This window comes from Silurus aristotelis (assembly GCF_946808225.1).
Source record: "Silurus aristotelis genome assembly, chromosome: 3".
Lineage (NCBI taxonomy): Eukaryota > Metazoa > Chordata > Actinopteri > Siluriformes > Siluridae > Silurus > Silurus aristotelis.
In genome coordinates this window covers 28,340,348-28,367,975 of record NC_139576.1, presented here as the reverse complement: position 1 = coordinate 28,367,975, position 27,628 = coordinate 28,340,348, and the positions used below count along the sequence as shown (strand labels likewise).

At 38.4% G+C, this 27,628-nt stretch overlaps 1 protein-coding gene and 3 long non-coding RNA genes across 5 annotated transcripts in view; 1 reads left to right on the top strand and 3 right to left on the bottom strand.

The window, feature by feature from the left end:
• The window catches only part of LOC310724102, a 103,427-nt gene that overhangs the window by 24,051 nt on the left and 51,748 nt on the right, over positions 1-27,628 (top strand). The window lies entirely within an intron of this gene.
• LOC310723590 (embryonic polyadenylate-binding protein A-like) overlaps positions 1,265-27,628 on the bottom strand; it is a gene marked incomplete at its 3' end in the record, with an annotated part of 236,156 nt that continues 209,792 nt past the window's right edge. Inside the window, exons 14-15 of the mRNA XM_083536853.1 lie at positions 1,465-1,675; positions 1,265-1,353 (exon numbers count right to left, since the gene is read on the bottom strand). Of these exons, the coding sequence (XP_083392979.1) occupies positions 1,265-1,353; positions 1,465-1,675 (300 nt within the window). The remainder of the gene's footprint in view (positions 1,354-1,464; positions 1,676-27,628) is intronic.
• Positions 8,609-10,405, bottom strand: LOC310724298. Of its 2 annotated transcripts, XR_014533032.1 has the most exons (5): positions 10,327-10,405; positions 10,090-10,205; positions 9,895-9,943; positions 9,089-9,722; positions 8,609-8,950 (listed from the first exon to the last, which is right to left on the bottom strand). It is a non-coding gene; the product is annotated as an uncharacterized lncRNA (long non-coding RNA). The 2 variants fall into 2 exon arrangements; XR_014533031.1 differs by having other exon boundaries at positions 9,089-9,943.
• Positions 12,384-13,720, bottom strand: LOC310724198. The gene is made up of 3 exons (XR_014532994.1): positions 13,237-13,720; positions 12,929-13,082; positions 12,384-12,469 (listed from the first exon to the last, which is right to left on the bottom strand). It is a non-coding gene; the product is annotated as an uncharacterized lncRNA (long non-coding RNA).

Here is a 27,628-nt window from a genome sequence, read left to right as displayed (position 1 = left end):
TTAAAGAGGGCGGCTTTGACTGGAGACCCTAAAGTTTTCGGTTACTTTACAGCAAGGCTTGTTGGTCTAGGGCTAGGCGTCCGAATATATACATAAAATGACAGACGTCGGCTGAAAAAAATTCTAACTCAAACGTCGTTTGGAAGACTAGTCCCGTCCGAATAGGGCTTTTTTTGATCGTACAGATAAGAGCAACACATCATTCGACTATGTAAAGGGTCTATCTTTTTTTTTGTACCCAATCATATTAACAACAAAATGCTGTGCTTTTTTAAAGTAAAGAAAACATATAGGGGGCGCTTTCTGCCGTCTCTGTCGTCTCTCTTCACATTTAGAACAGCGTGATTAAATATTTGAATCGATTGACAGCCCTAATAATAATATGATGTGAGGTCCAGTTACCAGTGTGACACTAAAACAAGTAAAAAAGTAGCCTTTACTACTAATTAAGTACATGTCAGAGCCCAAACTTCTTCACTTTAACTTGAGTAAAAAAGTATAGTCAGAACTTTTACCAGAGTCTTTTAAAACCTGAATATCTGTACTTATACTTAAGGGAAGGATGTGTGTACTTTTGCCACAATCACACTGAGACCTTTAAAATGATACTTAACATGTGAAGGTAAAATGTATACATTCCTAAAATGTAATTACTTCATTATGTAAGTAAAGTAGCTTGAATTCTGGGACCTTCTCAGTCACCTTTCCATGATCCGGCCATCTCCCCAGGAGCGAAAGAGGGGGCTCAATGATGGGTGACTGGGCAGCTGAACAAATGGCTTTCTCTCCTCAGATCAAAGAGATCCTCTCCTCAGATTAGAAGGTTTATTGCTTTGTTGCATGGTAGTTCTCGGGGTCTGGCCTCATAAAGTTGCATGGCAGTTCTTGGGGTCTGGTACCATGAACAGATCTGACCATCCTTACATAACTAATATTTCACTGTCATTTCTTACAAAAAAACAGAATAAAACGTCAGAATAAAACCCAAAGATAAGAAAATTCATATTCTGTTGCCGGTGTGTGTTCTATCTAATTCCACCGGGTTGCATCTGTTATTTTATTCTGTTCTTTTTTCTACTATTTTCAGAACAATTAGTGAAACTCCAGCTTTCTACCCAATGCCATCGCTTTCATCTCTCTTTCTCTTTCATTTCTAATGAAAGTTCTCATGTAGTAAGAGGAATTTTTTGAATGATCAATAATGAATCACCTTTATTACTGTTAGTTATTTACATATTTATTTACAGTACTAAAATATTTTTTTTTATAAAAAAATAAAAAAATAATTAATCAAAAGTAAAATAATGAAAATAAAATAATTAATCCAGTGGAACAGACCGACAGCACGATGACCTGAAAGAGAAAAACAGCGATGTTTTACTTTACATAATGTGTGTGTTTGACCGGTACACAGTGTGTGTTTAGTAAAGTTTTGTAGGACATTATGAGGACAGTATGACTTACGCTGTAGATGGAACCACTGCATGTTCCTGGATGGATGGAGGTAGGGCTTGGTGGGGCGGCTGCTCCCTGTCCACTGCTTAGCCATAGTGATACACAGTGGCCTCCTGCTCCCCAGCTTTCCATTCAACTCTCTAGTGGCATTAGTGTCTTCATTCAGAGAGGAATATCGGACAAATCCAAAGCCTTTGGACCGTCCATTGTGCAGTACCACCTGTAGGAGTGAGTGAGGAGATACAGAAAGCAAAAACATGAGCATTACACCACTCTCATGTAGAAAACCATGAGAAATAACAAGCACTGTCTGTATCCCATAATAAACAGAACAGCTGTGTTCTTTTATTATCAAAGTTCTGATCTCACTGGTGAATAAACAATTAAGCACTTTTATTTAAAAGGTCATTTTCTGAGAGCAGAAACTTGCTGCAAGTGTACACTGGTTCTGGTATAATAGAGGATCTAATCCTAAGTAAACACTTTATTGGGAAAGGAATAAAATATAGGGATTAGTGATTGTAAGTAACCTTTGCGCTGGTGATGTTTCCATAAGGCAGAAACAAATCACTCTGTGGATGGATGTTCTTGTTGGCATTGGGTCTTGGGTCTGGGCAGGGTTTTGAAGGCGAGATGGTTTCTACCTTCATGCCGTGACTTTGTTGCTGGGTGGTCTGAGAGGGACTTAAGTACACAGTCCTGCTGCCCAGCACCCTGCCGTTCATCTCCAAGATGGCTACTCGAGCCTCATCAGCAGATGAAAACGTCACATGCCCGATGCCTTTTGAGCGTCCATTTTCCATCATGACCGGTACGGGACAGCGAGCAGAAACACAAAGCAAAGAACGCACATCAAACGTGTTAGAGGTTCGCAATATCAGAGCTCTCCACATTCAGAAAATACTCCAGCTGAGTACGGGGAGGAAACCCTATGTTACTGGGAAATAAATAAAATGTAAGGATCAGTAGTTATAAATGACCTGTGCAGTGAGGACAGTTCCAAATCTCAGGAACGCTTCATACAGGTCAGTCATCCACAGTACAGTAGTGTAGTACAGCAGCAGTGTGACTGTCTACAGAACAACAACATCCAGTGTATTCATCACTTCATTTACATTTCTTTGGCTTAAAAAAACAGAAAAAAACACATGTGTACAAAATAAACATTCAGCATTGGACTTTTGAGTAAGTTGTGCTGTGTGATTCATGATAATCAGATTTATGGCGAGACAAACACCTTCAACAAAGTCAGACTCATAAGTAATAATTTACCTGATTATCTACACTCAGTTATACATTTTCTCACATTCTCTAAAGTCTCCAAAAGTCCAAAGGAATTCAGCCTGTTCTTTTTGATCCAGCATCATCGGCTCCTCCTCCATCTGCTTTTCCACCTTCTGCTCCTCCTCCGTCTGTTTCTTCACCTTCTGCTCCTCCACCTTCTGCTCCACCACCTTCTGCCCCTCCACCTTCAAAGAAGTGTCAGATAGAAATTGGTTATATATAACATTTAACGTGCACAATATTACAAAAAGAGTATCTGTTCTTGATGAAGCCTGTTTGGTCAGGTGAAATAACACAAGGCAGAACTTTCTCCAGACGGCAGGCCAGAGTTTTTTCTAAGATTTTCATATCCTGGTCCAGGTGATTTACCAGATGGCATACTTGCTCAGGCTATTTCTGTATCAGATATAGACTCATCCAATTGTAATGCTGTACCTACACTTATTGTAGGAATACATACATTTTTAAAAAGTCCTCTAATGTTGAAGTGTCAGCAGATAAAGGAGCAGTATAGAGTGATTTATAACATTGGAAGAAACAGCCATTGATTGTTAAAACTTTGTATCATGATCATTTAAAATTTCTGATATACAGAATCTATCCTACTGCAAGTGTGTGCTACTTACACGTGATGGAGTGAGGGGATGATTTGGGGAAAGGTAGAAGTTTACTCTTATTCATGTTTACTCCCATGCCAACACTCGAGAGGGGCAGATTTGATTCTACCCCTCTGTCATCTAATCTGATGTCTGACAAAGAGAATTTGTGAGATAAAAATGGTAATTGGCAGCAGAGGTGCTTTTAGCTTGAATGGGTGAACCACGTCATGACCTGCCCCCATCCTGCTGCCACCTAAAAAGATAAATAACTAACAACAATCTGCACTTACTTTATCTTTAATAAGACTTTACAGTAAATACATTTAAAAAATTAAATACATAAATAAATAAAATATAAAAATAAAAAATAATAAATTGGCAATTCACACAAAAAACAAATTAAATACATTTTTCACTACAAAGTGGGTACCCTGGTGGTCTAGTGGTCTTCCCAGTCAGGGAACCAACCCCAGCCATTAGAGTTGCACAAGCCAGTTCACTCTTAGTGCCAGTACCAAGTCCGGATAAATAGGAAGGGTTGCGTTAGGAAGGGCATCCAGCGTAAAAACGTGCCAAATCGAACATGCGGATCACGAATACAGATGATCCGCTGTGGCGACCCCTAATGAGAGAAGCCGAAAGAAAGTTATTTTCACTACAAAAGAATTTCCCTAAAAACAGACCTTTCTTGCTTTGTTTGATGCAAAGTCATCAATTACATCATTGTTGCAAATCTGACCAGCAATTGCATGGTTGATATTTATGACAGCGAGGCTGCTGAGGTGCTCGTGACATGATCACATCCTTAACTCAGTCTCACACTGCCCTCTAGTGGCAGGGACAGGCATGCTTTTTTGCTTAGTTCTGTATAAATATTATTAATCTTTTTTTGCTTTAGTTATATTTAATGTTGATTTGATATTCTTCTTGTTTCTTCTTCTCCTTGTATTCACTTTATGGAAAATATTCAATAATAGATAGATTGTGGAAAATATTCAATAATAGATAGATTGTGTGACTATGATTAGAATTTTGATGATCTCAATAAAAAATGTAATGTGCACGTATGTGGACACCAGGTCGTAGGAGGTTTTAATGAAGATGAACAAAACACCACTCAGGAGTCTCACTGATGAACATCTTCGCTCAATCCTGAGGATTTCCTCAGCTCAGAGCCTAAACCCATACATGATGCACATTGCATCTAAGAAGAGATGCAGGTATCTGACTTCAAACAATCAGAGTAAATCAGAGTGTAGCAAATTGAGCTTGAATGAATGATGTCTTAATGGACTTTTTCTACTCCAAGTCATGGACTGTTAATGGTTGAAAGATTGTTTTTTTTTTTTTAATTGAAGAAAATTATTATTATTTTAGGTTGTGTTGTTGCCCTGTGAAAAAAGGTTTACATTAAAAAGGAATTTGAAAGGCTATATATATATATATATATATATATATATATATATATATATATATATATATATATATATATATATATATAGAGAGAGAGAGAGAGAGAGAGAGAGAGAGAGAGAGAGAGAGAGAGAGAGAGAGATAATAAGAAACGAATAGCACTGATGTGTGTTTTATTTCAAAAGTAATTTCTCACGTGTTAATATTATTAAGCTTTGGTTGTTTCAGATTCAATGTTTCTGCAAAACTAAAGTTTGAAATATAAAAAAGGTCCAACATTACACATCTGGAGAGACGGAAAACATGCACAATTGCAGTCAATTTTTCGATAAATATTGAGTTTGGCCCATGACTTTGACCCAGTTTTTAATTTTGGCCCACTGTGAATTTGAGTTTGACACCCCTGACCTAGACCAAATGAGTGAATGCTGTCATTATAAGGGGTGGTACAGCGGAAGAAGATATAGTTCCTTACTGCATCCCTATTTAAGCATTTAAAATATTTATATACTATATGGCATATAACCCAGCCATTATGGATGCACAAGCCAGTGCACTCTTAGTGCCGGTCCCAAGCCCGGGTAAATGGGGAGGGTTGCGTTAGGAAGGGCATCCAGCATAAAATATGCGCCAAATCAAATATGCGGATCACAAATAAGAAATTCATATCGGATCGGTCAAAGCCCGGGTTAACAACGACCGCCACAGGTATCGTTAGCCGACAGGGTACCGGTGGAAATTGGGCTACTGTTGGCCGAAGGAGGAGAAGGAGAGGAGGAAGACGTCTACAGAGACGGCAGGGAAAGGAGCAGTGTAGGAGAGTGGAGGTTCGGGTTGGTACTTTAAATGTTGGTACTATGACGGGTAAAGGGAGAGAGGTAGCTGATATTATGGAGAGGAGAAAGGTAGATATGCTGTGTGTTCAGGAGACCAAGTGGAAAGGGAGTAAGGCCAGGAACATTGGAGGTGGATTTAAACTGTTTTATCATGGTGTGGATGGAAAGAGGAATAGTGTAGGGGTGATTCTGAAGGAAGAGTACAGTAAGAGTGTAGTGGAGGTGAAGAGAGTTTCTGATAGGGTGATGATCGTGAAGGTGGAAGTTGAAGGGATGATGATAAATGTCATCAGTGCCTATGCTCCACAAGTTGGCTGTGAGATGGAGAAGAAGGAAAGATTCTGGAGTGAATTAGATAATTGGGTAGATGGTGTACCTAAGAAAGAACGATTGGTCATTGGGGCAGACTTTAATGGATATGTAGGTGAAGGGAACAAAGGTGATGAGGAGGTGATGGGTAGGTATGGTTTTAAGGAGAGGAATGTGGAAGGGCAGAAGGTGGTGGATTTTGCTAAAAGGATAAAAATGGCAGTGGTGAACACTTATTTTAAGAAGAAGGAGGATCATGGGATCAGGGTGACGTATAAGAGTGGAGGAAGGTGCACACAGGTGGACTATGTGCTATGCAGGAGATGCAACCTAAAGGAGATTGGAGACTGTAAGGTGTTCGCAGGGGACAGTGTAGCTAGACAGCATCGGATGGTGGTCTGTAGGATGGTTTTGGAGGCGAAGAAGAAGAGGAGGAGAGTGAGGACTGAAAGAAGAATAAGACGGTGGAAACTGAAGGAGGAACAGTGTAGTGTGAGGTTCAGGGAAGAGGTCAGACAGTGGCTCAGTGGTGTTAAGGAGGTGTTGGATGATTGGGCAACTACTGCAGGAGTGATGAGGGAGGCAGCTAGAAAAGTACTTGGTGTGACATCTGGAAATAGAAAGCAAGACAAGGAGACGTGGTGGTGGAATGAGGAAGTGCAGGAGAGCATAAGGAGAAAGAGGTTGGCAAAACAGAAGTGGGACAGACAGAGTGATGAGAAAAGTAGGCAGGAGTACAAGAAGATGCGGCAGCAGGTTAAGAAGGATGTGGCGAGAGCCAAGGAAAAGGCATATGAGGAGCTGTATGAGAGGTTGGACACTAAGGAAGAAGAAAAGGATTTGTACCGATTGGCCAGGCAGAGGGACCGAGCTGGAAAGGATGTACTGCAAGTTAGAGCAGTAAAGGATGAAGAGGGAAATGTGTTGACTAGTGAGGAGAGTGTGTTGAGAAGATGGAGGGAGTATTTTGAGCAGCTGATGAATGAGGAAAATCAGAGAGAGAGAAGGTTGGATGATGTGGAGTTGGTGAAGCAGGATGTGGATAGGATTAGTAAGGAGGAAGTGAGAGCAGCGATTAAGAGGATGAAGAGTGGAAAGTCGGTTGGACCAGATGACATACCGGTAGAAGCGTGGAGAGGTTTAGGAGAGATGGCAGTGAAGTTTTTGACCAGATTGTTTAACAGGATTTTGGAAGGTAAGAAGATGCCTGAGGAATGGAGAAGAAGTGTGCTGGTACCGATCTTTAAGCATAAAGGAGATGTGCAGTCTTGCAGTAACTACAGGGGAATTTGTTAATCAGTCACGCCATGAAGTTATGGGAAAGAGTAGTGGAAGCCAGGCTGAGAGAAGAGGTGACCATCTGTGAGCAACAGTATGGTTTCATGCTGAGGAAGAGCACCACAGATGCCTTATTTTTGCATTAAGAATGTTGATGGAGAAGTATAGAGAAGGACAGAAGGAATTGCATTGTGTATTTGTGGATTTAGAGAAGGCGTACGACAGGGTGCCAAGAGGAGTTGTGGTATTGTATGAGGAAGTCAGGTGTGTCAGAGAAGTATGTGAGGGTGTTGCAGGACATGTATGAGGACAGTGTGACGGCAGTGAAGTGTGCAGTAGGAACGACAGACTGGTTCAGGGTGAAGGTTGGACTGCATCAAGGATCGGCCCTGAGCCCCTTCCTGTTTGCAGTGGTGATGGACAGGTTGACGGACGAGGTCAGACAGGAGTCTCCCTGGACTATGATGTTTGCGGATGATATTGTGATTTGTTGTGAGAGTAGTGAGCAGGTTGAGAAGAGCCTGGAGAGGTGGAGATATGCGCTGGAGAGAAGGGGAATGAAACTCAGTAGGAGTAAGACAGAGTACATGTGTGTGAATAAGAGGGAGGGCAGTGGAGTTGTGCGGTTGCAGGGAGAAGAGCTGGAGAAGGTGGAGGAATTCAGGTACCTGGGTTCAACAGTGCAAAGTAATGGAGAGTGTGTTAGAGAAGTGAAGAAAAGAGTGCAGGCAGGGTGGAGTGGGTGGAGAAGAGTGACAGGAGTGATTTGTGATAGTAGGGTATCTGCAAAAATGAAAGGGAAAGTTTATAGGTCTGTGGTGAGAGCTGCAATGTTGTATGGATTAGAGACAGTGGCATTGAGTAAAAGACAGGAGGTGGAGCTGGAGGTAGCAGAGCTGAAGATGTTGAGGTTTTCGTTGGGAGTGACGAGGATGGATAAGATCAGAAATGAGTTTATTAGAGGGACAGCGCATGTAGGATGTTTTGGTGACAAGGTGAGGGAGGCGAGATTAAGATGGTTTGGATATGTGCAGAGGAGGGACATGAATTATATTGGTAGAAGAATGCTGAGGATGGAGCCACCAGGTAGGAGGAAAAGAGGAAGGCCAAGGAGGAGGTTCATGGATGTGGTGAGGGAAGACATGCAGGTAGTTGGTGTAAAAGAGGCAGATGTAGAGGACAGGGTGGTATGGAGACAGATGATCCGCTGTGGCGACCCCTAATGGGAGCAGCCGAAAGAAGAAGAAGATATACTATATGGCATATCAAAAATTAAATATTCTTAACTCACTTGTTTGAAACAAACAGATGGAATCGATACTTCTATTTGAGAATCAATCCTTTTTATACAATGCCAGTATCTAAAATATTTTATACTTTTGAAACGATCGGCCCATCCCCAGTCATCCACATACGTAAAAAATGTTTTTATTTATGGTACATTGTTAAAATTAATTAGATTTAGATAAGATTAAGGAATAACTTGTAATATAATTTTACCTAAATGTAAAAAAACAAACAAAAAAAAAAAAAACGGTTTCCCCACAATACATTTGCTGTAGTATAAAATATATTAATATATAATGTATAGACGTATAGATTATTATAGGATTGTAAATCTTTATTGCAGGTTTCCTTTTGCTTTTAAAATTATCAATAAATTGCTAAATGTGTTTGAGAAACTTTAGCAATGCTCCTTCAATGTTCTTAGGATGTTAGGATGTCATGAGATCTTTTAAGAACATTGTAGCATTCAATTATTGTTTTTGTAATAAACTAAAACTTTCTTTCGGCTTCTCCTGTTAGGGGTTGCCACAGCGGATCCTCCGCACATTTGATTTGGCACATGTTTTTACGCTGGGTAATATGAGAAATAAACCTTTACAAAAGTGTGATAAATGGATCAGTTAACACTTTAATCAAATTCTCAGGCTCTGTGCAGAACTGATGTATTTGTTCTTCTTCTTTAATATGTTTTTGTCTTTCTGGATTTTGCTCAGTCTTAAGGAATGTCTGAATGTGTGTGTAAAAGACAAAACTTCTGACAGCATTTGGTCGGTGCACTTTCAGGATTCTTTGAGCGAGGCAGAGGAGAAGAAGAGGAAGGATGTGGTGTCCAGTGTACCGGTGAGATCTACAAACTGGTATCAGACATGGACTAAGTGTAGGCCTCAGCTGAGCTGAAAGAGGCAGAGCTTTTTCAGACTAACAAGAATTGCAACAGGTTAATGGCAGTAAGAGGGAAATTTATTAATCATTAAGCAGTAGATGATGAGTTCCTCCACATGCTGTATGGACTTTTATTCTATCTAAAATTAAATTTGTAGTTGCTGAGATTATTTTGTATTGAATGGATGTAAAGTTTAAAGCTCTTCTCTTCCATGGCTGTGTTTTAGGAGTAGGAGAAGTACCAGGATGTTTACGGTACCATGAAGGTGAAGTACAACAGGATGAAAGAATCCACATGAAGGCCACATGGCATCACTCTGTAACTGATTATTTCTCTGTAACTGCAGAACTCTGTGTTTCTGTTCCTCACAATATAAAACTAGACAAAAGCAGCATTTCACATAAAGAATCAAACATACAAATTCACACATGATGAAATGATGAAATGATACACGATTACATGTTCATTAGCTGAATGATATCTAACACACTCGTTTACACACTCGTTTACGGTGGTTCTTAAACAGCATCTGCTTTGAGGAGATACTTACATGCATCTGGGTGTGATGTTGGGATTCTGCCTGTTGGCTATAACATTATCTGAGAAAGAAGAAAAAAATTCATTTAACATAAAAGAATAAAACATAAATTCCAACGTGATGAAATGAGACATGATTAAATTACATTTGTTCACACACTCATTCACAGTAATTCTGTAACAGCATCCATTTTGAGGTGATACTTACATAAGTCTGGATTCAGCTGAAATCTAATTACATTATTGAGCCTGTTGGCAGTAACATCAGTTGCATTGATTCTAGGAGGAGCATCTCCCATTTCCATGTGTGTCCTTATGACTATCCTGAGAGAAAGAAAGAGAGAGAGAGAGAGAGAGAGAGAGAGAGAGAGAGAGAACAGACAGACGATGAGAACTTTTTTTTGCTAAAACACACACACACACACACACACACACACACACACACCTTTCTACTGTAGTATTCCATGGTCCATCACCACCTTGATTAACTGTGTCCATTTGTGGGTTTATTACTGCAAAAATACAAAAACACGAGAACTTTTCATTATAGTTACTAAAATCTAACACTAAACATCATCTATCTATCTATCTATCTATCTATCTATCTATCTATCTATCTATCTATCTATCTATCTATCTATCTATCTATCTATCTATCGAGTAAATGAAAGAGAGAAATGTACCTTTCAATGAGCTGCAGGAATGAAGAAGAGAGAGAAACGTAACTTTCAACGAGCCCTGAGCAAAATTAATTAACTTTTCGCCTTGCGATTATTAGCCGCTGGTTTGTTTACTATAGTTGCTATGTTACACAGAAAAAAAACCCTCCAGAGTGACTTGACGAATTGCAGTGCTGTTTGGTGACCACGCCCATTATTTATATGAACAGACCAATCAACGAAGGGTTTCCTTATCGTGTTAGCCAATCACCTGGGAGAAAGGGCGGGACTTATTCGGAGACTGTAGCGCCATCACCCGGCCTGCACCGCAGCCTAGTGGTCAAGTGGTGGTTATAGCGCTCAATAAAGTATTGATGAGGTTTATGGGTTTTTTTCCCCTCCTCGGGAAAAAAACCCATAAACCCCATATTAGCACATATTATTTCATTTAAGAAGTAAACAAGAATTAGAAAAAATCAAAACTTTTTTTATTTCTTTTCTTTTTTTGCTCTTGTAGTGAAGTAAAGTTTGTGTCATTGCTGCTACACTGTGCCATCTGAACAATCATGACTCAAACCTTACTATAAACTACAATAAACCTATGGCTTTGTGTACAGGGATTTGAACAAGGATTTGTGTGTGTGTGTGTGTGTGTGTGTGTGTGTGTGTGTGTGTGTGTGTGTGTGTGTGTGTGTGTGTGTGTGTGTGTGTGTGAGAGAGAGAGAGAGAGAGAGAGAGAGAGAGAGAGAGAGAGAGAGAGAGAGAGAGAGAGAGAGAGAGAGAGAGAGAAAAATAGACGTTGGATTAACTTAAAAAAAATCATGGAAAGTATTTCCACATTATTAAATTTCTTATTTTAAACACAAAGCAATAATTTTCAGCCAACTTGTAATACTGAAGTTGGTTCAACTTAATTTTTTAGTCTTCATTATGCTTATTTGCAAAGTTTCCTTTCAACTTTATTTGCTTTAGCTGGGTTAACACAAGTTATTGGTGTTGATTCAACTTTTTATTCATGTTTAGTTATGCTTCATTTATTAGGGATGATCTAACTCAATTGTATTAAGTAATTAAAACTACAGTTAAACAAGTTGGCCAAACAAGATTAGGTAATGCTGAAAGAGAGCCATTGAATCACATGGAAATACTTTCCATGATTGATTTAAGTACATTCTAAGTAAAGTATTACATTTGAATTTATATTAAAAGTTTGAAGCACAACGTGTACTTGGTGGTAAGGGTAAAAATATGAACACAAAACCACTGGTCATCAAGTTTAATTAACAAAGGTCAATGAGTCACATAAGTGCACACCATTCTTTGCACAAAGGTGTTGGTTTTGTAACATTTTTACATTACAAATTTTTTGAAAACATGAAACATTACATTAAAAAATAAATAAATCAATAAATACAAAAAATATTTGTTTTATAACTATATGAATGAATCATAGTACCTGGTATTGTTTAAACTTCAAACTTGTTTTAAAGCAAACCACTATAAAATGATAAAATCTGAAAAAAGAAATACTGCATGTAAAAAAAAGGTTACATTTAAATTTTCAACTGTTTTATAGCACCACACCTCAAATAACTAGAACTGTCCCATAAAATGTTAGTGAACTTAAAACTTGAACTAAGGAATGATTGGATAATATTCACTTTACTTCAAGTGGACAATCTTTAACGCAACAGAATTGTTTTAAGAGCCTGTATTTTTGCAGAAAGCCTGTTCCCATTCAGCACTAAGATTATTTTCTGTAAAGCTTCAAACGTATATTTATGTAAAAGGTACATTCCCCAGTTCACAGAGTACAGTCACCCCCTCTAGAATGACTCCCACATCCTTCACCAGCTTCTCCGGATCTTCATTCAAGTACACACAAAGTCCCTTTAGGATGTATTCACGTCCAATATCAATGCTATTGTTCTGCAAATCAGAAAATAAACACGTGAATTTCTACATGAAAGTGCAAAATGAAATTATATAACTAGTTATAATATACAGGAAGAAATATGGTCTATCAAGGATACAATTTCTGAAAAAATAACCAGGATGCTAGTTTCTTCCCCATAGAAATTAAATTAAGATTTTACAATATGTTTAGACATACATGTTTTGTAAAAAGTTTTTGGACCCCATTTTAAAATATTTCTTCATTATTTCTTCTTAAAATGTTTTGGACAACAATTAAATGAACCCAAATATGTTTAAAAGATTTAGACAAGACCTAAGATTCAATATCTTTTACACTAGTATATGAAACATTAAGATCCAGCTTGTGCTAGATGCTACGACTTGTAAGTATAAATGTCATCAAATCATCTCCCTAATCAAAGCAAAAAAGACATTTCTGTGAGCATGTGTCTTATTTTTAAAACTCAATACCTGGGTCATGGGTGTCATGATGCTCTTAAGTCTCCTTCCTATAAATCCACCTTTCTTGCTATATGACTTGATTAGATTTGCATAGTGAACATCCAGCTGGGAGAAAAACTTAGACTGCAAATGGACTAGTGATCATTTTGAATTCTGCACACACCTATGAATAAAAATGTTAATACATAACCCATGTATTAATAAGTGAATGCACAATTACCACTGCTGAAGTGTGACCATCAGCCAATCATCAATTCATGAGTCTTTTCATTGTATTCTGAATCCTCTAACAAAAAGAAGTATGTTGTTTCACTTACCTCACGCACACTGAAGAGCGCTGGCCATCTTGTTTTGAAATCTGCCATCATGGGTGCATCTCAAACCACTTCTTGCCTTCTGTGAGCAAACGTCTTCTTCATCAACATTGCCACTTTATTTTCGTTGTTTCTTTTTTCCACTTGTGAAAGGAGAGCTACTCTTAAAAGTTAAGTCTCCTTTGTTTCACCAGATGGATAAGCAGGGCAGTAATTGACTTCTGCTTTTTTGGGCATTTTTACACCATAAGCAGGACTGCATCTATCATTCGGTTTGTTTATAAGAGCATTTACTGATACTTCTAGGCATCCAAGATGTCTCAGCTTTGTTCGGTAGTTACCAAGTTTATACTTCAAGCTTGTCTTCCAGCCATCATATCCAGTGGCTGATCCAGGCTCTTTCAAACAAGGATGGGCTGACACAAGAGCTGCAGCTACATCCTTAAACTCTGCATCAGAGAGGTAGACTTTGTACTGACAAAATTTTTCAATTAAGCCATCAAGAATGGAAGACTTAAGTTTAGTAATAAAGTTCCATTTTCTGTTAATCCAGCATTTGCCCTTTCTAGCTGTACTTCAGCATCATAAGAGAACCTGGGCACCTTAAAGACCAACAGCCATGCAGAGAATCTTAAGGAAATTGACTCAGGAGAAGACAATATGTCTGTATCAAATGAGGTAGAAGATAAAAGGGACACAGAGTCATCTGAAGAGTGAGCGGAGGCAACAGAAGAATAGGGCTGGGGGGCAGAGTCACCAGGCAGGTCAGGATGGTGTGAGGCTACTGTATTAAAGATGACTTTGATCGTGCTTTTGTCCTTAATATCAGACATTGAGGTCAGGTTGGTAAACTTAATTATTAAAATCTGCATCCAGGAACTGGAGTCTGAAGTCCCCTTCTACTCCACATTGCCTCTTTATATGCTGTATGAGTTCACTGACAGATTCTGGTAACCCGTCTTTAACGATCAATCTCTGGGAATCATTTTCGCCTTTCACTGTGGCAGGAACAGCCATTTCACAACTGTAAATGTGTAAAGAGTACATGTTAAGAGTACATAAAGCACTGGGAGTTCAGTAACAGCATTTAAAATTTAACCTGAAGACTGCTACACTTTATATGAATATGTATCTTTTTAATGTCACCATTCTGACTGGACCAACGAAATAGTCTGCCAAAGGGCATGCATCTGCCAGTTCATCATGCTCAATTAAAACAGTTTCTCTTGCTGGAGATGGACTCACCTCAAAGGCTCTGAAGTTTTCCCTGTACCACCCCGACAGACTTCTCACCATGAAACACAGTCTTTCTTTTTCAATACAAATCTGAAAAATATTTCCAAAATCAGGCAGTCCACTTGTAGACCCATAAACCACAATCATGCCATTTTTGAAGCTTACACCTTGGCTTGATACACATTTAGTAAGGTGAACATTAGTTGTACCAGGAAATTTATGTTCAATAGTCTGAGCCATTTCTTGTTTCAAAACATCCACAGGAACTAGTGAGACACTTGTGATCTCAAGACCAGGTTTTTTAAAGCTGGATGAACTCAGGTGATAGGACATCATTAGCTGATACTTACTGGCAAGTGAAAGAGGCATATTTTTATAGCAGTTGGTGTGTCGAATAACCTGCCTAAAAAAAATTGTGCTTTGCCTTAAAATGCATTGTCCAATGTCCCGCTGTCAGGGATCCCCCTGCCACGCCCCCCCTCGGTAGCTGTCAGGGATCCCCCTGCCAAGTAAATTGAGAGCAGTGATGAATGTGAACCAAGAGGCAAATTACTTAAAGTCCAGTAGATACCACAAAGCTTATGTTTTTTTATGTTTTTAGAACTTAATAAGTAGTGCAGCTCATCTAAAAAATTATCAATTTTTGTGCCAGGCACATGTGCAAAATGCTCTAACTTTAGCAAAGCAAATTTTTTTTTAGATAAGTGTATAGGTCCATTTAAATCAATACTTGAACATCCACTATCTGATTCAACACCATTGTCATCTTGATCATTTAAATCCTCCAGATCATCAGGTAAGTCTTGTGAAACTTGAAATATTTTAATGTATGTGGGTTGTGTTTTCTGTTTTTGTGAAATGTTCTATACATGTTTGTTTGAAAAAAGCAATCCCTAAACATACATGTAACAGTTTCTTTAGATGACTGCCAACGTGAATAAAATAGAGAGAAAAAAAAAAAATAGATCTCTCTGTATGAAGATCACAACAAGCACACAAATGGCAACTCAATGTTTACAGTTCCAGTAACTCCTGAGAGGTTTTCTTGGGATGGACTCTACTCAAATGAATGTGCAAAGCATTCCACATCTTAAAGGAACACAGACAATTTGTGTGCCTGTGACGGTGCTCTAATCTAATATGATTTAGTAGCTCATATTTACTAGATAAAGTTACACTACATGCCTTACACTTCCACATCCTGATCCTGATGAATAATTCTTCCTCCTGTCCCCCTACTTAAATCTCTTATATAGACATTAGTACAGACAAAAATCAAATAAAAAGAAACATCAATTATATTAAATTACATATCTAAATTAGTAAATGATACCTATAACCTGTAATGACTGATGCAGATGGACTTCAGACAAGTGCAGGGTGAAGAGACACTTGCAGCTGGACAGATGATCAGAACACTATGGCAGTAACCAATTGCTGTGATAAACAGAGACAGGTGAAATAATATCAGTGATTAAAATGTTTATTATTATCAACATTACTATTATAATTATTATTAGTAATAATACACTTATTTTTTTCTTTTATTGTTGCATTTATACAACCAATATAAATTTAATATGGAAGTTTACACACAGTCCTACCAGCCGTTAGACATGTCCTCTGATGGTACTGAACTTGATCTCATCTGGTGTTTATTCACAATGTACCAACTCAACTGCACTAATGCACAGCACAGTACTGCATTAACATAACCACATAACTAGTATGCACTAACAAATTGACAAGGTATTTGGTGACTATTCTAATTATAGCTACCGTATTTTTCGGACTATAAGCCGCTACTTTTTACCCACTTTTTGAACCCCGCGGCTTAAACAACGAAGCGGCTAATATATGGATTTTTCCTGGGTTTTTCCCGGTTTCACAAACTTTAAGCCAAAGAACTGAGTGACATAACATTAGACCAATGAAATTTCCGAACAAAAACGAAAAAACGCACCTCACCTGTGTTCTGAGCTGCACAGCTTCGGGAGATAAACTTCCACCGGTGGCACACGACGATGACAAAAGATAAACTCCCCAAAAAAAATACAGTGGTACCTTGACCTACGAGTTTAATTCGTTCCGTGGACGAGCTCGTATCTCAATTTGCTCGCACATTAAATCAGTTTTCCATATTAAAAATACTTAAAATGCCATTAATCCGTTCCAACCCTTAAAATGACACCCCGTTTCATGTTATTAAATTGGAAAATACATTTCTAAATAACAAATCTTGTACAAAAAATTATAGAAAGAGTATGTAAAGATATAATAAGGTTTTATTCAGTGTATGTTCCTTGGAGATGAGACGACCTGAGCTAACGAAAACTCCGGTTGTGTGGGTGTGTGTGTGTGTGTGTTTGTGTGTGTGTGTGTGGAGGGGGGGTAGAGGCGATAAGCGGAGACAGAGGGAAAACTTTTACTATCACTCCTGTACACTACATATCCCTAAACTTAAAAATTTTGATCAATCTTCGCTTTCTGGCTTCGCTTCGCCATTTAGCATGTGTTCAATAAATGTTTATCTTGATCTTGATCTTGATCTGTATCGTTCCTCTTTCACGCTCCTGCACACCAAATCTGGAACTACTGACCATCAAATGTCGGCCCTTCTATCTACCTCGGGAATTCAGTTCGGTCATTGTCAGTGCCGTTTATATTCCACCTCATGCGGACACGGACACTGCAGTATGGGATTTACACGAGACAATAACTCTTCACCAAACACAGCATCGGGACGCTGCGCTCATTGTGGTCGGAGATTTCAACAGTGCCAACCTCAAGCGCGCACTACCGAACTTTCGTCAGCACATCACCTGCCCTACCAGGGGCGAAAGAACACTGGACCACTGTTACACGCCATTCAGGAACAGCTACAAGGCACAATCACGTCCACCGTTTGGGAAATCGGACCATGCCGCCATCTTCCTCATGCCTGTTTACAAACAAAGGCTGAAACAGGAAGCTCCGGTTGCCGCTCTGCAGGACGCTTTGGATGACGCAGACTGGGACATGTTCCGGCGCAGCTCTGATGACGTCAACATGTTTACGGAAGCGGTTGTGGGATTCATTGGGAAACTAGCTGATGATACAGTGCAGAAAACCACTATCAGAACGTTTCCCAACCAGAAGCCGTGGGTGGATAAAACCATCCGCGACGCTCTGAGATCCCGCTCCGAAGTGAATACCAGGAAGGCAGCAGGACCAGATGGCATCACAGGCCGGGTTCTAAAAGCCTGCGCTGACCAGCTAGCACCGGTGTTCACTGAGATATTCAACCTCTCACTGGAACAGTCTGTTGTCCCCTCATGTTTCAAACAGTCCACCATTGTTCCTGTCCCGAAGAAACCCCAGCCCGCCTGCCTTAATGTCTACCGCCCTGTAGCCTTGACCTCAGTAGTGATGAAGTGCTTCGAGAGACTGGTCAGAGACTTCATCACTGCATCACTACCAGACACACTGGACCCACTACAGTTTGCGTACCGTCAGAACCGCTCTACTGAGACGCCATTGCTCATCTTCTCCACACCGCGATGAGCCACCTGGACCAAAGAAATGGGAATTATGCAAAGATGTTGTTCGTGGACTACAGTTCAGCGTTTAACACCATAATTCCCTCCACACTCACCTCTAAGTTGGAGGTCCTGGGACTCAGCCAGCCGCTGTGTCAATGGATCTCTAACTTCCTGACAGACAGACCACAAGCCGTACGGGTGGGAAAACACACCTCATCCACCCTCACCCTCAACACTGGCGCCCCCCAGGGTTGTGTTCTGAGCCCCCTGCTTTACTCAATGTACACACATGACTGTGTGGCCACATCCAACTCCACCACCATCATTAAGTTTGCTGACGACACTGTTGTGGTGGGTCTGATCTCCAACAACGACGAGACGGCCTACCTACAGGAGGTTAAAAACCTGGAGAGATGGTGCCAGGAGAACAACCTTCTCCTGAACGTCAGCAAGACTAAGGAGTTGATCGTGGACTTCAGCACAAAGCGGGAGCGGTCATACCAACCTATAAACATCAGCGGGACCCCAGTGGAGAGAGTGGACAGTTTCCGGTACCTTGGTGTTAACATCACACAGGATCTGTCTTGGTCCTGTCACACCAACACCCTGGTGAAAAAGGCACGGCAGCGCCTGTACCATCTGAGAAGCTTAAGGGACTTTAAACTACCCTCTCAGGTACTTAAGACTTTCTACACTTGCAGCATTGAGAGCGTCCTGACGGGTAGCATCACTTCCTGGTTCGGGAACAGCACCATGCAGGACAGACGAGCCCTCCAGAGGGTGGTGCGTTCAGCTGAACGTACCATCCACACTGAGCTCCTTAACCTGCAGGACATCTATAGCACGCGGTGCAGGACCAGAGCCAGGAAGATTATGAAGGACCTCAGCCATTCCAACAATGGACTCTTTTCTCTGTTGCGTTCAGGAAAACGCTTCCACTCCCTGAAAGCGAACACAGAGAGAATGAGGAGGAGCTTCTTCCCGCAGGCCATCCGGTGTTTAAACCAGGAAACACCCAGGATCTAGAACTGGCCCACTCTCTCCACCATCATCATCACACTTCTCTGTACATATATTCACCTTCGCACCACGTCACTTTAAACATATCTCACCGTTCGCACCACGACACTTTAAACTCTGGACTTGCACAGCACAGTGCGCTTTTTATTTTTATTCATACCACATGGACCATATTGCACCATATTGCACATGGACACTTTACGGACCTTTACACCACACCATACCGCACACGGACACTTTATGGACAACCCACCACAAATTGCCTATTGTTTACATTTTTATTTTGTTTACATTTTTTACTACACATTGTTTACTGTTTATATGTATATTTGTTTCATACATTATCCTTTTATATATATATATATCTATATATCTTTATACCTTATATTCTTTTATTTTATTTTATTTATTTATTTTATTTTATTTTAATAGTTTTTCTTATACCTTATAGTTATTTATCTGCCTCCTTTCTTTCCCCCATCCTATTCCCTCATGCCGGACCATCGTACAAAACATTTTACTACATGTCGTACCCTGTATGTATGTGTATGTGATGAATAAAATTTGATTTGATTTGATTTGATTTGATAATCGTCAGAGTGTGTGTATGTGGTGATGTGACACCACATGTTAAAAACCTCACTTTTGTCAAACAGGGCGTCTAAGCTCTCAGTTAAAGACAGTTTTGCAGGCACCTTTCACAATGCACTGCCTCAATAAACTACCATAGAGGCATTTTTTAAAGACGCACCACCTGCCAGCAACAGTCAGTTGTGTCTCCACTCACAACTCTTAATCTCAGGGTCATGAGTTCGTGCCCCATGTTGGATGAGGACAGCTATTGCAGTGACATGCTGAGATGATAACGGTTTCTTTTCAGAGTTTATTTATGATTTTTTATTTATATATTTGTATTTTGCGAATAAAATGCACTTAAATGCACTCAATGGGTTTAGTTTTCACAGACTGCAATTTCAGCAACAAAAACTAATTTTTCTAAAAAGGAAATAAATTATTTTAAGAGACGTGTCTTATTTTCTCTTGTCAAGTCAAGTTTATTTGTATAGCGCTTTTCACAACAGACATTGTCTCAAAGCAGCTTTTCAGAAATCAACAGTCAAGGTGAATGGTGTGCATTTATCCCTGATGAGCAAGCCGTGGCAACTGTGGCAAGGAAAAACTCCCTTAGATGTTATGAGGAAGAAACTTTGCGAGGAACCAGACTCAAAAGGGGAACCCATCCTCATTTGGGTGACATCAAGAGTTTGATTCTTAATCTTCCAACAATACAGAACACTGGAGAGTGAGAACTAACATGAGTACTGAAGTATAAGATTATAAGTAATGTTCTTTCTACAGTCTTATACAGTCTTTATGGTTATAAAACTAGGAGCTACTGAGCTCAACATTTGTGATCATCACAGATCCAGCACCAGCTTCTCCATGCCAGAGCCTATAAACACTCCAGGAGGTCCAATGTCAAAATATATATCTTGTATATTTAGTGTCGCTCATTAATAAAGAAAAAATGCTTCTTATCCGATTACTCAATTAATCGATTGGACTAATGAGTAGAAAACTTGATTACTAAAATAATCGATAGCTGTAGCCCCAAATATAACTACTAAATATAGATATTGTGTGTGTGTGTGTGTGTGTGTGTGTGTGTGTGTGTGTGTGTGTGTGTGTGTGTGTGTGTTTTGTTGTTAATGTTGTGTCCTTGTAGGTCTGGACTTCACTCACAGATACTGAAGAAGCTTTAACTGAATATTATACTTGTGCTGGTTTCTCCTCCACAGCTGGAACTTGAGCTGCAGCTGGTTTCTCCTCCACAGCTGGAACTTGAGCTGGATGTGGGTGGACTCTGGTTGTGGTGGTTTCTCTCAGTCTCCTGCTCCTTATGAGATTGAAGTGTTGATGGAGCTGTAACACAAGAGACACTGCTCTTACACACCGCTGTTAGTCTTTATGCCAACACCAGCAAAATTACCCCATGATGCTGACTGAAATCCCCTCATATGACCAAACCCACACTTTATATTAATAGATTACACTTTAAAGCTGTTAAAAAGTTTGCCGTCCAAGACTCTCTTTGCCAAATTTGCCGCCTCTTGAGATATAAATTGGACACATTCATACCCTTTTGTCTCCGTCTTGTAACCGACAACACACAATTCATATTAAACAAATCTAATACAGGACTCCTGGTCTAAAGGGTCTACTATATTCTACTACTACTTACACATTTACCAGCTACCTGATGTTCAATAGAGCGACTGTACGACTGCTGAAACAGTGAGTTTCCAAACTTTATAGGTTTTTATTCTCTTTGAAACACTGTTTATTATTTATTATTAGAGCTGCAACAACTAATCGAATCAATAATAATCGATAATGAAATTGGTTGTGAGTGAATGCTGTTATCCTCATCAATTAAAAATGGTGTAGTTTAATAAAGTGTTATTGTGTAAACTGTTTGTTTCTGTTTGGATCTGTTCTGTTGTGACTCGCGAGCATCAGGTTGCGCAATCGGTTCGATCACGACATCGTGATGATTTAATTAAAATGGTGCGAACAAACACTAAATCAGCAGCAAAGAACAGCATTAGTACACCAATGCATATTTATTCCTTTTTTTCATTAAGTCTGTTAACTTGCTGCGTTTCTCCGTTTCATTCTCTTTTTATAGCATTTGTCTACAACAGTAATTAATCTGTTCTCAAACATGATTTACTGCGACTTTACTACGTTCAAATGCTTGTTTTCAATGTTTGTATATTTAATTTATGCATATATCATTTAATTATTATACAAAATTGTATTCATTATATATTCTAGATGTTTATATCTTTACAACTGAACAAAATGACTGTAGTTTTCTAAACAAAAATGATCTAAAAAATGTTGTATTATATTTTATATAGATTTTTTAAGTATGTGTCAATTTGCCATCTGTAAAATACAATACAAATGTTAATTTACACAAATTGCTTCATCTTTCATACTCAAATGATTTTTGTTTTGTGTTTTTTACAGAAAGAAGAAATCCAGCATGAGTGAATGTGTTTAAGGTGAAATCCCACATGCACTCGTCAACAAGCAGCTACTATAAACTTTAAAATGTCTAAATTAAAGATTGTTAAACTCAATATGTGACTTTTGCATTTGTTTAAAGTACATTTTTATACATAAAAACCCTGAATTAGCTTTTTATACGGGTATAATAACATCTAAATATAAACGTTTGTTTTTTATTCAATTAATTGATAAAAATCATTAGAGTAATTGATTGTCGAAATAAAAGTTAGTTGCAAAATTTATAATTATTATAATTACAATTATTATTACTATTATTGAGAAACAAATTACCCATAAAAGCCTCAAACAGGTGTACTTGCAGGGAAAAGCTGATAAATTTGACAAAAAAAAAAAAAGAAAAAGAAAAGAGCGATAATGTTTACAGAAATGTTGCAGTAAACAGAAATGGACCTTTCGGCTAATGTGTAGGAGACATCATCATTAGCCTCATGCTAGCCGGGTTTGCTAGCGCTGTTTTTGTGTTAACTAGTTTCTTAGAATATTTGACAAAAAATTGACCAAAAAGACAAATACATTAAATTATTCGTTATTAAGATATTTATAATTAATTTATAACTCACTAAATGTACAATATTTAACCTGAGGATGAAACCTATTGAAGCTAGGATTAGTTAGCCAGCTAGTTAGCCTAGCTCAGTGGTTCTCAAAGTTTGGGACTCGGTGTTGAAAAGAGAATAAAACCCATAAAGCCTAGAAAGTCACCGTTACAGTCGCTTCATCCCGCAGAGGGTCTTCATCCTCCACCTGGAACACGGAGTTTCTCCCGGAGCTCATTACTGATGATGCAGAGTAGTGATGAGTCGGTTATGAACGATTCCTTGATTCTGAGTCTTTAATGTGACTCAGAAGAACGTTTCGTCTCATTTTCTACTGGACGCGCGTGAGCAAAGCATCTATACTGTAGAATTGTCTGTCATGTAAACTGATCACATTTTGTTCATATTAGAGCAAAGAGAGCTGCATCAGACATGCCACCACCCAGTGCTGCTAAAAAGCCTTGACTTGATGCTGCACCTCACAAACACACAAAACAATCCCTCATCACTAGTGCATTAGAAACACTGCAGGATTCCTGTGATGATTTTTTATCTCCAAACTGAATTGATGCACTACTTAAAGGGAAATGTGAATTTCCTTCTCTGACAGATGAAGAAAAATCTGTCATTTCCAAGTTTTGTGTAAACGAGGTCAGTGATTATCTTCTGTTTTATTTAGTGTGCATTCTATTCAAATGCATGCATTTTATTTAGTGTGCATTTAATTCTTTATCTGTGGATTTGAGTTTTCTCATTTTTAATAGTCAATCCATAATTCACTGGTACTGAGGTTCTGAAATTAACCAGTAGATATGATTTGTTAGGTAAAATGTTTACTCCAGGTTTTGGTTTATGCAAAGTCGAGTAGTTTTCCTAAACCTAATCTACAGTCAAGTCTTAACTCCCCAATATTTGTTTGAAATGCATGACTTGAATACATGTTTGATTTAGTTGGATGTTGGTTGATTTTTTTCTTCCATTTAGTCGTTAGCAGAGACGTTTCTGAAAGTGGTTTTGGAGAAGATCAAGGCGGAGAAAGAGTCTATAGGAAATGAACTCCTGCAGTCTCTCTGTAGGGTTTATGTGGGATTGTGTCAAAAGAGAGGAGACTCTCATAAAGCACATGCCCTCGCCTACAGATTTTTTGAAGAAGGTGAGATTATATTGATATTTCATTATATATTTACTAAAAATAATCTGGACAGTCATACAGAGAAGCCAATTGTGTTCTGTTTTTGGTTTTGTATTTATTTCTATAGAGTGTATTTTAAATCTGTGGGATAATTTTGTTTCCTTTGCAGACTTTTCTGAAGCCCCAAAACTGATAATGGTCATGGTGACAGCATGGCCAAGTGTTTTCTCCCAAAACAGCCCTTTATGCAGAGCCATTCACATCGTGTGCAAAATGAAAGCATACAGAAAGATTTATTACTTGCTCAGCAAATATCTGCACTGGCATACGGTAAGTAGCTGATTCTCATCACAACAGTCACCAGAACAGTCATTAAACATCGTTTTTCACCTGGAATTTTCATGTGTTTTACTGCATTCTTAATCTACTTTTAATTTCCAATGTCCATGTCATCTATGGAGCAAATTCATTTTAAATTTATGTTAATTAAATCAATAAGTATTTAATTGTTTTTTCCATAATTCAAGCAAAAAGTGTTACAGGACATCACTATTTTAGGCTTTTTTTTATTAGTGTGAGTAAACACTGATAACCAGCAGCAATGAAACTGCACTTAACTCCAGCGTTAATAACACTGTTTATGACAAAAATGATCAGATCAGTGCAATAAACATGCAAGCAAATAAATCTGTGTTTCATAATATACTAATAAAGGAAGTGATATAGAACCATGTGACACTGTGCTCACTACTGAATAAACAAACTAACTTTGTGCCTTAAATTACATACTCATGTACTATTCTAGAGCATTATTTACCCCTGCTACTGTCTGATACATAAACCCTTTAGTAACATGTGGTATTTTTCATGTATATTTAAAATCTTGGGGTCATTTGGAGGTCATTTTCTAGGACTCCTCCTTACATAAGAGTAATAAATGGAGGTTATAAAAAGAGCAGAATGCACAGTTAGAACTCTACCTCAGTATTTCAATCATCTGCACTTGTGATTGGTTGTGACCTTTCAGTTATGATCAAATGATTGTAAACATAGTTTCATTGATCTGTTTTTTAAAGAAAAGATGTATTTTCTGCCAGTAGCCTCCTGGAGACACCTAAAGAGCCATCACCAGCACACTGAAGGCTGTACTGAAAGACAAAAGTCTGACATTCCAGAAGAGCAGTTGGTATGGTGATGATCTCTGTCCTGCTGCCTGGGACTGCGTATTCAGCCTGGACCTTCTCTGTGCACAACTGGGCTGGATTTGGACCGTCTCCCATGTTATATGATACTGAATGTGAAACTGCTTCAACGTGTTTAATTCTCATCTTTCTAGTTTTTTAAAACATTTAATAGATGCAAACCGGCAAATGTGAGGCTCATATGAGACAGTGTGTGTCGCAAATACTGCACATTTTCCATTCTTGTTGCATAAACTTACAATTGATGGTATTCTATTACTGTCACAAAAACACTTGAACTTTCTTTCGGCTTCTCCCATTAGGGGTCGCCACAGCCGTATTCATGATCCGCATGTTTGATTTGGCACGTTTTTAATATGTCCAATTTTTTTTTTTTATCAAAAAAGTGTTTGTCTCATCTTGAATACTTGGCTGAAACAAACACAAACAGAGGAGACAAAGTTCAAAAACGTCTCTGTAGCAGCAATATTCAGGCTACTTGGTAAGTTTCCTGTAAATCCTGTTTTAGAGCATTATCTAACATTATTTCTGGATTCTTCTGTTTTTCACTCATGTTTTTTGTCCATCTCAAACAGGGCGACTTGGCCAACAAGGCCTTAAGGAGCATCAGTCGATGATCTGGCAAAAATCATTACTGAGTTCGGGAGACAAAATGGTATCACTAAAGGATTAAATATACAAGTCCTTTATCAATCTTTATCTTTATTCTCTGATTTTTAGTTCTCTATCAACAGGAAAGTGCTTCAGCAAGTCCTAATGTTATGATGGATTTTGTGTGCAGATTTGCCGTGGGAGGTGCAGCTCGCAGTGGTTTATGCCACTCATGATCTGGCACCCAGCAACCCCAAAGTCGCTCTGAAGGCTTTGGAATCTTGGAAGAAAGACCTCACAAAGCCCGTTTCTCCAGCTGTCACCAAGTTCAGATCAGCTTTCTCTGTTCACACATAAAGACAAAAAGTTTTTTTACATTAAATAATGGTTAATAGATTACATTTATATTTTTGTACATAAATAAGTAAAATACATAATAGATCTGCACAGTGTTATTGATTGTCTCTTTAAAGTGGTGGGTTGTGCATTTCACACCCAATAATCTGCCTTCAGTTCCAATCATCCTCTTAATAACATCAATATGATGCCACAGCTGTAGAAACCATCATTATTATACAGCATATGATACATGCAGTATAACAGAGCGCATACAGATTCTTTCTTACAGCATTTTCCTTACAATACAGTTTTCCTGGTGTTTTGAAATTAAGTCAAATTGTGTGTTTGTACAGATTCTACAAAGATACAAAGGTATAAATGGCTCATGAAAAAGCTTAACAACTGTTGTGAACTGTTTGGGTTGACCTTTATATAATGTCCTTTATACTTAAAAAACTTTTAAATGAATGTGTTAATAAAACGTTAACCAAAATTTATTTTAACAGCACAAATTTTATTAATGTGCAATTAATGCAGCACGCATTTCTCAGTTTTTATTACCAATATAAATAAATATTATAAAAAAAGAAGCGAAATTAAAAACTTTTAACGCAACACACATTTATACACGACATCCTTTCTTTTACTCAGATATTGTTAGATTTTTATCATGCCCGAACAAACACTTAATTCTTGGAGAGGTTTTCCATACGATCTACGATGCCCGTGGTGTCTTTTCTGATCAGAGAAGAATCACACAGCACACAGAATGGTGCATATGTTCTTCTTCAGTTTATTGCAGATAACAGACAACTATATATACACACTGAATGAACCTGAGCTAAAACTGTTCCTGATTGGGTAAGAAAACATAGTAACCAGAGATGTGTGAACTAAGACAAAGACTTTCTGTGTACCTTACATACTCACATCGTAAAGATCCTATAGACACTGAACAGACAACATAGGAATGTGTTTAGAGAACCAGTGTGAGGCTCATCTTAAAACAGATATGAAAAAATTTCAACATCTCCAGTAAAATATTTTTTTCATCACTAAACAAGGACCAACACAGGCCTTTATGCAGAGCCGTACACATTGTGTGCAAAATGAAAACAAAGAAAAAAGGAATTCGATTAGTTTAGCAAGTATCTTCTCTGGGATAAGGTAAGAAGTTAATTATCTTATCATCTTTTTTAATCATTAAACTTAGTATTAATCTACTTTTACTTTCCAAGTGTCAGTGTAATCTCGTGGAACAAATTCCTTATAAATTCATGTTTAACTAATTTGTCAGTTATCACTATATTATTGTAAATATCATTTTATTAAACTGGGTCTTGAAGAACAGATATATTTTCCCCCAGAAGCCTCCAGTAAACATCTTTTATACCAGCACACTGAAGGCTCTTCTCAAAGACAACAGTCTGACTTTCGAGAAGAACATCTGGTATGCTTATGATCTCTGTTCTGCTTCCTGGGACTACATCTTAAATCTGGACCTTGTTTGTGCACATCTGGGCTGGATTTGGACTCTGACCAATTTTATAGGGTAATGACTGCAAAACATCTTCAATGTATTTCATTCCCTTTAATGTATTTAATTTTCGCTATCTAGATTTTTTTCTTTTCTCTATTACACCACAAGCAATAAACTTTCTTTCGGCTTCTCCCGTTAGGGGTTGCCACAGCAGATCATCCACATGTTTGATTTTGCAT